This window comes from Protobothrops mucrosquamatus, unplaced genomic scaffold, assembly GCF_001527695.2.
Source record: "Protobothrops mucrosquamatus isolate PMUCROS unplaced genomic scaffold, P.Mucros_1.0 scaffold1339, whole genome shotgun sequence".
Lineage (NCBI taxonomy): Eukaryota > Metazoa > Chordata > Lepidosauria > Squamata > Viperidae > Protobothrops > Protobothrops mucrosquamatus.
Window position 1 is genome coordinate 210,412 of NW_015387536.1, and position 10,951 is coordinate 221,362.

Below are 10,951 nucleotides of genomic sequence, written 5' to 3' on the forward strand. Positions count from 1 at the left end.
AGGAAAGAGAGGAAGAGAAGGATAACAAGAGCAGAGGAAAGGAAAGGAAAGATATCCCTCTTCCTTCTCATGCCTTCTGAACTTGGGACACTGGACCATAGATACAGTGGCAGTAGGGCGCGTCCAGATCTACCTGCCCCATGGATCGGGAATAGGATCCTGACCTAGAGCTCTTCGACTCCCACCCCAGCCCCGCCCCTCCACACATCCCCCTGCCCCTCTGCCCAGCTAATTCTTGTCTCCCCCGCCCCCCGCCATTATCGTAGCGAGATGCTCCAGTCTTCTCCGACGTTCACGGCAGGCTTGCGGATGGTTAAGACGGAGGATTCGGCTTCGTGGCTGAAATCCAGGCGGGTCTCGCCGGCTCCTGGACGATGGGAGGTGAGAAGGGGGGGGGGAGAAGAGAGAAGGAAGCTAAGTCTCAGCCAGAATAAGAATAACAGAGTCGGAAGGGACCTGGGAGGTCATCTAGTCCAACCCCCTAGTTCGGGGACCACATGCCATCAGGATTGGAGTAAGGACTAGTGGTGTGCCAAAATGCGCTCCTCATTTCCGTCTTTGCCCCATGAAAAGAATAACAGAGTCGGAAGGGACCTGGGAGGTCATCTAGTCCAAAGCCCTGCTCAAGCAGGAGACCCTTACAGAAACATAGAATAGCAGAGTTGGAAGGGACCTCAGAGGTCATCTAGTCCAACCCCCTGCTCAAGCAGGAGACCCTTACAGAAACATAGAATAACAAGAGTCGGAAGGGACCTCAGATGTCATCTAGTCCAACCCCCTGCTCAAGCAGGAAACCCTTACAGGAACATAGAATAGCAGAATGGGAAGGGACCTCAGAGGTCATCTAATCCAACCTCCTGCTCAAGCAGGAGACCCTTACTGAAACATAGAATAAAAAGAGTCGGAAGGGACTTCAGAGGTCATCTAGTCCAACCCCGTTCAAGCAGAAGTCCCTTACTGAAACATAGAATAACAAGAGTTGGAAAGGACCTCAGAGGTCATCTAGTCCAACCCCCTGCTCAAGCAGAAGACCCTTACTGAAACATGGAATAACAGAGTCGGAAGGGACCTCAGAGGTCATCTAGTCCAAACCCCTGCTCAAGCAGGAGACCCCTGTCTCTTCTTAAAAACTTCCAATGTTGGAGCACCCACAACTTCCGGAGGCAACTTCCGTTCCACTGGTTAAATTGTCCTCAACGTCAAGAAATTCCTCTTTCATTCTAGGTTGCTCCTCTCCTTGATTAGCTTTCCTCCAGGAAATCATTTACTACTTCCACCCAAAAGGAAAAAGTCAACCTGGTGTAACTTTCGCTCCTCCCACCAACTCACCCTGTTGTTTGAGAAAGACGGCCCCCGGTTTGCCCGCGCCGAGGATCACCACCCTTTCGATCCAGGCCGGGGTTTCAAAGCTGCCTTTTGGATCTGCCGTACTGAAATAAAAATTGGGGGGGGGGGGGTATTCAGCAAGAGGAAAAAAGGGGGTGCTGGATGATTTAGGGGAGGGGGAAGAGGAAGAGGAAGAAAAAAAACAACAACTCCTAGACTGGGTACCTGGCCGTCAGCACGTTGCCGGAGAAACGGAAGAGGCGGTGCAGATACTGTCCTTTCGTCTCAAAATTATACGTGTGTCCGTCGTCGACGAAGAGCTCCCCTTGTGCCGTTCCCTGGCAAAATTAGGAAAAGCAGAAGAGACCCAAAATGATTGGGGGATCCCAAGGTGGACTCAGACTCGCATCCTTCCGAGGTTGATAAAACGAGGACCCTTTTCGCCACGGTTGTAAACTGGATCCCTGCAGTTGTTAGTGAAGCACGCAGTCGCTAAGCGAATCCATTGACTTGGCTAATCAGAAGCCAGCTGGGACGGCCACAAGCGGCCGTCACGTGACCCTGGGATCCTGCGGCCATCATAAATACAGGCCACTTGGATCACGTGACCCTGGGGATGCTGCGACGGTTGACTGACAGTTCATCAGTCCCTTTTTTCCCCCCCGAGGGCCGTTGTAAACCAAACGGTTGCTAAACAAATGTTAAGTGAAGAACGACCTGCAAGCATCTCCACGAACAGGGTGGAATCCTTGTCAGGGTCTTCAGGATGTTATCCCAGGGCTAAACAAGCATCTCACAGTCCCCAATCCCCGGTCCGTGGCATGCCGGTCCGCACAAACAAGCGAAGCCCCGTCTGCGGGATGCAGGCAGCACACAAAACCACGCACCCTCCGGTCCGTGGAAAAACCTCTCTCCATGGAACCGGTCCCTGGTGCCCAAAAGGTTTGTGGAGACCTCTGTCCTAAACCTATCCATCCTCCTCCGGGAGAAGGGCGGGGTATAAATTTAATAAAATCTCAAATCTCAAAATCTCACCTGAGGCCCCAAAGCAACGTAGAGCGTGTATGGATCGTCCTGCATGCAGTCCGAAGAACGCCGGACCCGCTCCTTCCGGGCCACGATGCTGCCGCCACGTTGGTAGACGGGAATCTTTGGGAACAGATCAAAGGTTAAGACTTCAGGAGGCTTGGGCAGGGGATGACCAGGCTGAGCCCGACAGAGGGAAGGGTCAAACGTGTCATTAGTCTTGAGTCCCTTCACGCTCGCAACACATCAAAGTCCAGCCCGCCTTGAATTCCTCTGACTTTTATCCCCCACCAATTTTCTTTGACCGTTATTAGCTCGGATTCTTGTAGAGTTGCGTTATCGTGCAATAAACCTGTAAAGGCAGCCCTCGACTGTGCGCCCAAAATTTCAGTTGTTAAATGAGTTTGGCCCCATTTTACGGCCTGTCTGGCCACAGTCGCTAAGGGGATCACTGCAGCTGTTAAGTTAGCCGCACAGTCGTTAAGAGAATCCGGTTTCCCCATTGACTGTTCGTCAGAAGGTCGCCCAAGGGGGGAATCACGTGACCCGTCGTAAATATGAGTCAGTTGCCAAGTGTCTGAATTTTGATCCCATGACCGTGGGGCTGACGCAGCGGTCGTAAGCTGTGCAAAACAGTCACAAATCCCTTTTTTTCAGGACTGTTGTAACTTTGAATGGCCGCTAAATGAACTGTTGTAAGTCGAGGACTGCCTGTGGAAAGGTCTTCTGATTTGACCCCCGAATCTCGGACTTACGCTGCTCATGCTGACCGTCAGATAAAACGTCTGCGGGGCGTGGAGCTTCTGGTGGGTGTGGACGTCGTACCAAACCTGCAGAGAAAAAAAAAAAGTTTTTTTAGAGGATTTGCTGAGCCGGATCTACGGAAAACTTTGGCAGCCCCTGGAGGACTTCTGTCTGAAAAAGCGCCAGGCCGCCGGTGTAAAAGCTTCGCTTCCTGAAGAGGCCCAAAAAATGACAAATTTGGAGAGATGTCAAGCTTCTCTTCCGACAGCTTGTTTTCATAAGATAAACTTGCGGTTTTTGTTAACGTTGTGCTTCAGGGCACAACCGAGGCCAAACGGCTTATTCTGGGATGACGCAATGGCTCTTGAGCTTCCGCACGGCAGGAAATTCTTCTCAGTAGAATATTCCTCATTTTAAAGGGAATTGTTTTTCCCAGCCAGCGTTAACACTGAGAGAGAGAGAGCCATTTTGCTGTAGTGGTTAAAGTTCTGGCTTACAAACTAGGAGACGGTGAGTTCTAGTCCGGCCCTAGGCATGAACACATCTGGGTGCATATGGGCCAATCACCAGGTGAATTCTAGTCCTGCCTTAGGTATGAAAATGACTTGGTGCATATGGTATGGGCCAATCACCAGGAGATGGTGATTTCTAGTTCCAACGTAGCCATGAAAGCTGGCTAGATACCTTTGGCCCAATCTCCAGGAGATGGTGAGTTCTAGTCCAGCATTACGTATGAAAGCCAGCTGGGTGACTTTGCACCAGTCTCTCTGTCCTAAGCCAGCCCACTTTACAGGGTTGTTGTGCATAAAATAGGAAGAGGAAGGGGTGTTAGGAATTTTCACCGCCTCAATTTTTTCTAAGAATAACAAGAGGTGGGATAAACACCTAATAACTAAACAGCTCACTCCAAACTCACCAATCACACTCACCTCTCCTTTGCCAGGTAAATAGATTTGTACACCCCGGGCTCCTTGTGCAGTTACTGGATGAACCAACAACGCATCGCCTGGAAAGGAGATGGTCAATGAGATCTAGAAACTTGAACGAACTGCTTACCATATTTCAAAAAAACAACCAAATTCAGTCCTAATCACAGGACCGGGGCCAGAATGACGGCCGTTTAATTTGTGGAAGTTGTTAAGCAGGTCATCATGTGATTGTGCCCGAATTTGCAACCTTTTTTGTTTTTTTTGTGGCAGACCTTAAAGCGAGCATCATGGTTGTTAAACAAACCCACTATAGCTAATGGGTGTTTGTTTTTTGCTGGAAAGCCTAAGTAAACATTAGTTCCTGGATAAAAACAATGAAAACCATAGGATTTTATCTTTGCCCTTCCTGGTTCTGACATACACGCACGCACGCACTCTCACACGCATGCACTCTCACACACAAACACACACACAAGAAAAACTCACCAAGCAGATACTGGTCATCAATGGCGTACAAGGTAGGGTCTTGGGGGTATTCGACCCACAGCGGTCTGTCAGAAAGCAAAAATTAATATGGGTCGAAATAAGAAAATATCACACAATACCATTGCTAGAAGGAAAAATTATGCCAGACTAGGATTAACTATAATGGTTTGACATAATCAATGCATTGAGAAAACATGATTCACGAGATCAACATAACTTAACATCACACCATCGCTTATAGCAAGGTTTTTGTCAACCTTCCCCGCTTTAAGATGGGTGGATTTCAACTCCCAGAATTCCCCAGTTAAAATGCTTTAAGAGGGGTGGACGTCAACTCCCAAAATCCCCCAGCCAGCATGCTTTAAGATGGGTGGACTTCAACTCCCAGAATCCCCAGGTTAAGATCCTTTAAGATGGGTGGATTTCAACTCCCAGAATTCCTCAGCCAGCATGCTTTAAAATAGGTGGACCTCAGCTCCCAGCATCCTCCAGCCAGCATGCTTTAAGATGGGTGGACTTCAATCCCCACAGTCCCCTAGCTAAAACGGCTTCATGCAAGATATGGACCCGAATCAGCGTCCCTCCATCTCTTTCTCCCTCTTCCCAGCCATTCCACTCACCTCATGACGGGCTGCCCGGTCCGGTAAGATTGATAGAAGAGGGTGTACCAAAAGGGAAGCAGAGCGTAACGCTGGCGGATGGCCTCCCGGATCAGCGCTTTGTTCTCGTCGCCGAAGAGCCAGGGCTCCCGGCGGGTGGTGTCCACGTGTGCGTGCGCCCGGAAGAAGGGCTGATAGGCCCCCGCTTGGTACCAGCGCACCAGTAACTCCGGCTCCGGAGTTTTGAAGAAGCCACCCACGTCAGCTTGAAGCCGGAAGGAAGATGCAGAGAAGGATGGTTTCAATATGGAAAAGACAGGAGAATCAATGGTCTGGGATGGTACAGGAAGTCCTCAACTTATAACCGTTCATTTAGTGACCGTTTGAAATTACAACGGCGCTGAAAAAAGCGACTTATGACCATTTTTCACACTCAAGCCTGTTGCATCCCCAGGGTCACGTGATCAAATTTTGGACACTTGGCAACTGACTCGTATTTATGACGGTCGCAGCGTCCCAGGGTCATGTGATCCCCTTTTGCGACCTTCCGGCAAGCCGGATTCGCTTAACAACCGTGTTATTAATTTAACAACTGCAGGGATTCAGTTAACAACTACGGCAAGAAAAGTCATAAAACGGGGCAAAAGCCACTTAACAAGCGTCTCACTTAACAACATAAATGTTGGGCTCCACTGTGGTCGTTAAGTCAAGGACTACCTGTATTGGCATGTCATCTGCTTACCTCCACAGAAAGAGATGCCCACTAGAGCGAGGCTCAGGCACATGGGTATGGAGATCTTTAGGTGGTCCCATTCGGCTGCGTTATCTCCGGTCCATACAGCCCCTGCAAAGGGCGACAACCACAAAGTGTAACAACAACTAAGACATGGGGGAGAACTGCTGTACATGAGACAAACTGACATCTGTAGGTCTCTTCCCAGCAGGCCTACAATTGTGGGGACCTGAGTTATCACATCTTTGGAACGAGTTTCTCTTCTGGGTCCAGCTTGGAAGACTCTATGACGCAGCTACTCCTTCCCTCATCGTTATGCGCTACTAACCGTAACGTTGTGAACCCGCAAAGAAGCTTCGGGTCAACACGAAGGGCCGCTCCATGCCGCCGGACCGCTGCACCTGTCCCTCGGCGGTCGCCATTTGCTAGTAGAGGAGGGGAGAAGAGGTGGTTATTCAAACCGTTGAAAACTTTGATCCAGAGTCTTGGCCTTCTCTCAACGAGAAAAAAAAAAACCCTCACCACGTAGAAGCCGTAGAGATTGTGGACATCGCGATGCTCCCACCCACCCTGGTGGACGGCGTCCTTGTGCATGGTGACCTCGGGACCGTTGAAGACCGAAGGCTCGTTCATGTCGTTCCAGGTGTAGAGGTTCTCCATGGAACCCTGGGGTCAAAGGAGAAGTGAGTGACAGGGAGAGATGGAAGAGCAGAAGGAAAGTCTTGACCAGGGGTCTTCAAACCTGGCCCTTTTATGACTTGTGGACTTCAACTCCCAGAATCCCTCAGCCAGGCAAACTGTCCACAAGTCATCAAAGGGCCAAGTCTGAAGGCCCCTGGTCTTCACAGACCAGGAAGCTCCCTACCTCGTACTGGTCGTAAGCAAACATGCTGGACCACCAGGAACGCATCTCGGGGTTGGTGAAATCGGGATAGCCCGCAGAACCTGAACTCAAGACAGAGAAAGGACTTTAACGTTGAGCCGAGCCTTCTTTTCAATAGTTGCGTCAGTTGTGTCCGGAAGGGGAACGGAAGATTCCAGATTGTACCAGAAACTGGATGCATCTTAAGAGCTTTTTCCTCACCTGGCCAGCACCAGCCTTCATAGTCATTCCCATCTTTGGTCTTGACGTAAAAATCCCGGGAGCGGATTTCATTGTGGATTCGGTAGCCATTGTCGACTTTGATGTGCGGGTCAACAATGCTCACCATCTGAATAACATGGGGAGGGGCGATGCAGCGAAGTGGTACGCTTAATATACCCATTTCTTTGAAGACCCCAGGGAGTCAGCTGCCCCTACCTCACTAGATATGTTTCTAGTTTGGGTTCTAGATCCTGGCCAGGCCAGGAATATCCAAACGGTGGGGTCCTTGGTGCTCTCTGAGCTGGGTGGTTTTCTTGCAGACGTTTCATGACCCAACTAGGTAACATCATCAGTGCTAGAAGGAAGGAGGACGACTGTGGGGTCCTTGGTGCTCTCTGAGCTGGGTGGTTTTCTTGCAGATTTCATGACCCAACTTGGTAACGTGAAAGAATGGGATTTACAGAGAAGAGGAGAAATAAGAAAATAAGAGTTGGAAGGGACCTCGGAGGTCTTCTAGTCCAACCCCCTGTTCAAGCAGGAGACCCTATACCATTTCAGACAAATGGCTCTCCATTCTCTTCTTAAAAAGCTCCAGTGATGGAGCATCCAGAGGAGGAGGAGGAGGAGGAGGAGGAAGAAGGAAGGAAAACCACCAATTTCAAAAAGCACCAACGACTCTAGTCCTCCTCCTCCTCCTCCTCCTCCTCTTCTCCACAAACCCCTCTCTCTTCTAGCACTGATAATGTTACCTAGCTGGGTAATGAAATGTCTGCAAGAAAACAATGCAGCTCAGAGAGCACCAACGAGTCTTCCTCCCCCCTCCCACTCCTCCTCCTCCCACCCCACACCCTACTAGGACTGATGATGTTACCTAGTTTGGTAACGAAATGTTTGCAACAAAACAACCAAGCTCGGAGAGCAGTAAGGAGTCTTCCTCTTCCTCCTCCACCTTGCAAACCCCTCTCCCTTCTAGCACTGATGACGTTACCTAGTTTGGTAACGAAATGTCTGCAAGAAAACCACCTAGCTCAGAGAACGACCCCACAGTCCTCCTCCTCCTTTCTAGCACTGATGACGTTACCTAGTTGGGTCACGAAACGTCTGCAGGAAAACCACCCAGCTCAGAGAGCACCAAGGACCCCACTTGTCAACCCTGAGCTACAAACAGTCTCTTCCATCTTCTACAGGCCAACTATGGCAGTTTGAGAAACTCCGAAACCTCAGGAAGATTTGCCCGGTGGCCGTTCTGTCCTTCTACCTTTCTCCTCTTGGCGGCCAGCCGCTGCAGCATCTCCAGGGGGTGGGCGAACTTGTTGGGGTCCCAGGTGAAGTAGCGCTTGCCGTCGGTGTGTTCGATGTCCAGCCAGATGACGTCGTAGGGGATGTCGTGGTCGTCGAAGCCGTTGTCCACGGCGGCCACGTCTTCCTCGTCGTTGTAGTTCCAGCGGCTCTGATGATAAGCCAGGGCGAAGAGGGGAGGCAGGGCCTGGGTGCCTGGAGAAGGGAGGAGGAGACAGATCGGGACTTGCCACCAGATTCACAGGGAGGCATCGGCTTATACAGGAAGTCCTCGGCTTACAACAGTTCATTTAATGACCGTTCAAAGCTACGAGACTGAGAAAAAGGGAAAAGCCATCGATCCAGAGACAGAGAATCCTCAATTCACGACGATTCGTTCGAAGTTACAGCAGCACTGAAAGCAGTGACTCACGACTGTTTTTCACACTTACGACCGTTGCAGCATCCCCAGGGACACGTGATCCAAATTCAAACGTTAAGTGAGTTTCCCCCCGTTATATGACATTTCTGGCAAAGGCTGTTCAGGGGATCCCTGTAGTTGTTCAGTCACTTTACACAGTCATTAAGCGGATCTGGCTTCCCCATTGACTTGACGTGTCAGACGGTCGCCAAAGGGGATCACGTGACCCCTTGGGACACTGCAACCGTCATAAATGCGGATCAGTTGCCGAGTGTCTGAATTTTGACTTAAGTGGCCATTGGGGATGCTGCAAACGGGCGTAAAAAAAACATTCCTAAGTCGCTTCTTTCATTGCTGCCGTAACTTCCATCGAATCGTCGTAAATTGAGGATTATCTGTCTCTTCCCCCATCCTTCAAATGGTTTCCAGACTAGATTCCTTCCTCCGAGCAGAATTGGGAGGACGGGATGGATAATCCCAGCCTCTCTGCTCGTTCTCGGTCCTCCAGACAAGCAGGATTCCCACCCAGCTCACCTGTGAGGGACGCGTATTGCTGGAAAATGTCCGTGGGCGAAGGGCCCAGCAAGAGGAACACGTCTATGATTCCGCTCTCCGACATCCAGCGGACGTCTGTCTGGGGCGTCTCGCCGCCTCCTTGTATGTAATCCAGCATCTTCCCAAACATGGTCTGCAGGAAAGAATTCCGGGTTAATCTTTCTCAACTTCAGCAACCTTTAAGACTTGTGGATTTCAACTCCCAGGATACTCCAAGCCAGCTAGCTTGCTGAATATCAGAGTAAGTCGCTTAACAACTCTCTCGCTTAGCAATGGAAACGTGGGACTCAATTGTAGTCGTAAATTGAGGACAACCTATCGTGTGCAGCATCAAAGCCCACACCTCTTACCTTGCCCGCTGTGTTGGAGGTGATGTCCACCCAGGTCTCGGCTGCGTTCAGCCAAAACATGCCGAGGGTGCGCTGGGCGCTGTGAGCTAACAACACCGGGACCGATCCGTAGAGCGCCATCGGGTTGTAGAGTTCGTACTGGAAGACGTCCAAGTTATAGAGACGGTACGGATCTCCTCCCCTGCCGGGATTGCGATCATTAGAGAAGAAAAAAGTCGCCTAAAGCAGAGGCCCCCCTAACCTTGCCAGCATCTCCACCGACCCCAAACGTACTCAGTGGTTCGCAGACGGAGGTTATCCGCGTGTTCTGGGATGCCGTAGACGTTCTCCACTCCCGGGAACGAGAAATCAAGTCCCACCGACGTTGGTCCTGTGGAACAAGGGGAGGAGAATGAAAAGGGCTGGGTGGGGTCGCTCGTGAAACACCAGCCCACGTTCCATCGTCTGATTTGAAGCCATCCTGCTGGATAAACTGGGGTTTGCATGAATCCCAGTTAAGCACCCCAAGGTTTGGTGTTCCGTGGGAAGTCACACACCGCAAAGTTTTCTCTGCAGAATTTTATTTAAAAAGAGGGAGGGAGGGAGGGAGGGAGGGAAGGAAGATGAGGGAGGGAGAGAGAGGGAAGGAAGGAGGGAAGGAAAGAAAAATAGGGAGGGAGGGAGGGAGGGAAGGAGGGAAGGAAGGAAGGAAAAATAGGGAGGGAGGAAGAAAGATGAGGAGGGAGGGAAGGAGGAAGGGAGATTATCTAATAATCAGGGTTTATTCAGGCCATAGAATCAAAACAATGGTAGCTACAGTGCTGAAAGGGACCATAAGAACAACCCCCCCAAAAGGCTGGGGAATTCTGGGAGTTGAAGTCCACCCATCTTAAAGCTGCGGAGGTTGGAAAATACTGAACGTAGCTGATCCTTTTTTTCCCCCAGCCTTTCAAATGACGAGCTTTTCAAACAGAATCGTCGCACCGAGAAATGGATTCCAAGAAGGGCTTGGAAATTTCATTTGGTGGCTTTCCAAATTGGAAAAAGAAAAAAAAAGGGGGGGGGGGAGGGAGGAAAGGAGAGGTAGATAATGCAGATAAACAAAGCTTAAAAAGCATCTATCCAATACCACGCTCTTACCATTGGGTTTTTTATCCGTGTGGGTCTTGAAAGTTTCTTCCCAGGATCCTGGATCCTCTTCAGCGTCCTTTTGGGAGGCCTCCTCAGGCTGGGGGGGAAAAAAATAAAATTGAAAAAGGTCGTCATGATCAACAACAGCATTTGAAAGTAGGAAGTAAATCGTAATTAATTTTTTTTTAAAAGTCCTTTGTAAGATAAGCATGGCGATTTTAAGGAAGGGTGGAGCTAATTTTCCGGCGGGCAGAGTTTTTCTTTCTTTCTTTCTTTCTTTCTTTCTTTCTTTCTTTCTTTCTTTCTTTCT

At 50.0% G+C, this 10,951-nt stretch overlaps 1 protein-coding gene across 1 annotated transcript in view; it reads right to left on the bottom strand.

Moving 5' to 3' along the window:
- Positions 1-257: 257 nt before the first annotated feature.
- Positions 258-10,951, bottom strand: part of GANAB (glucosidase II alpha subunit) — a 16,353-nt gene continuing 5,659 nt past the window's right edge. The window contains exons 6-23 of the mRNA XM_015821500.1: positions 10,651-10,738; positions 9,805-9,901; positions 9,532-9,712; positions 9,161-9,314; positions 8,186-8,421; positions 6,928-7,054; positions 6,709-6,788; positions 6,366-6,509; positions 6,172-6,268; positions 5,853-5,954; positions 5,132-5,375; positions 4,512-4,576; positions 4,026-4,102; positions 3,108-3,182; positions 2,362-2,475; positions 1,552-1,664; positions 1,330-1,430; positions 258-367 (exon numbers count right to left, since the gene is read on the bottom strand). Of these exons, the coding sequence (XP_015676986.1) occupies positions 258-367; positions 1,330-1,430; positions 1,552-1,664; positions 2,362-2,475; positions 3,108-3,182; positions 4,026-4,102; positions 4,512-4,576; positions 5,132-5,375; positions 5,853-5,954; positions 6,172-6,268; positions 6,366-6,509; positions 6,709-6,788; positions 6,928-7,054; positions 8,186-8,421; positions 9,161-9,314; positions 9,532-9,712; positions 9,805-9,901; positions 10,651-10,738 (2,205 nt within the window). The remainder of the gene's footprint in view (positions 368-1,329; positions 1,431-1,551; positions 1,665-2,361; positions 2,476-3,107; positions 3,183-4,025; positions 4,103-4,511; positions 4,577-5,131; positions 5,376-5,852; positions 5,955-6,171; positions 6,269-6,365; positions 6,510-6,708; positions 6,789-6,927; positions 7,055-8,185; positions 8,422-9,160; positions 9,315-9,531; positions 9,713-9,804; positions 9,902-10,650; positions 10,739-10,951) is intronic.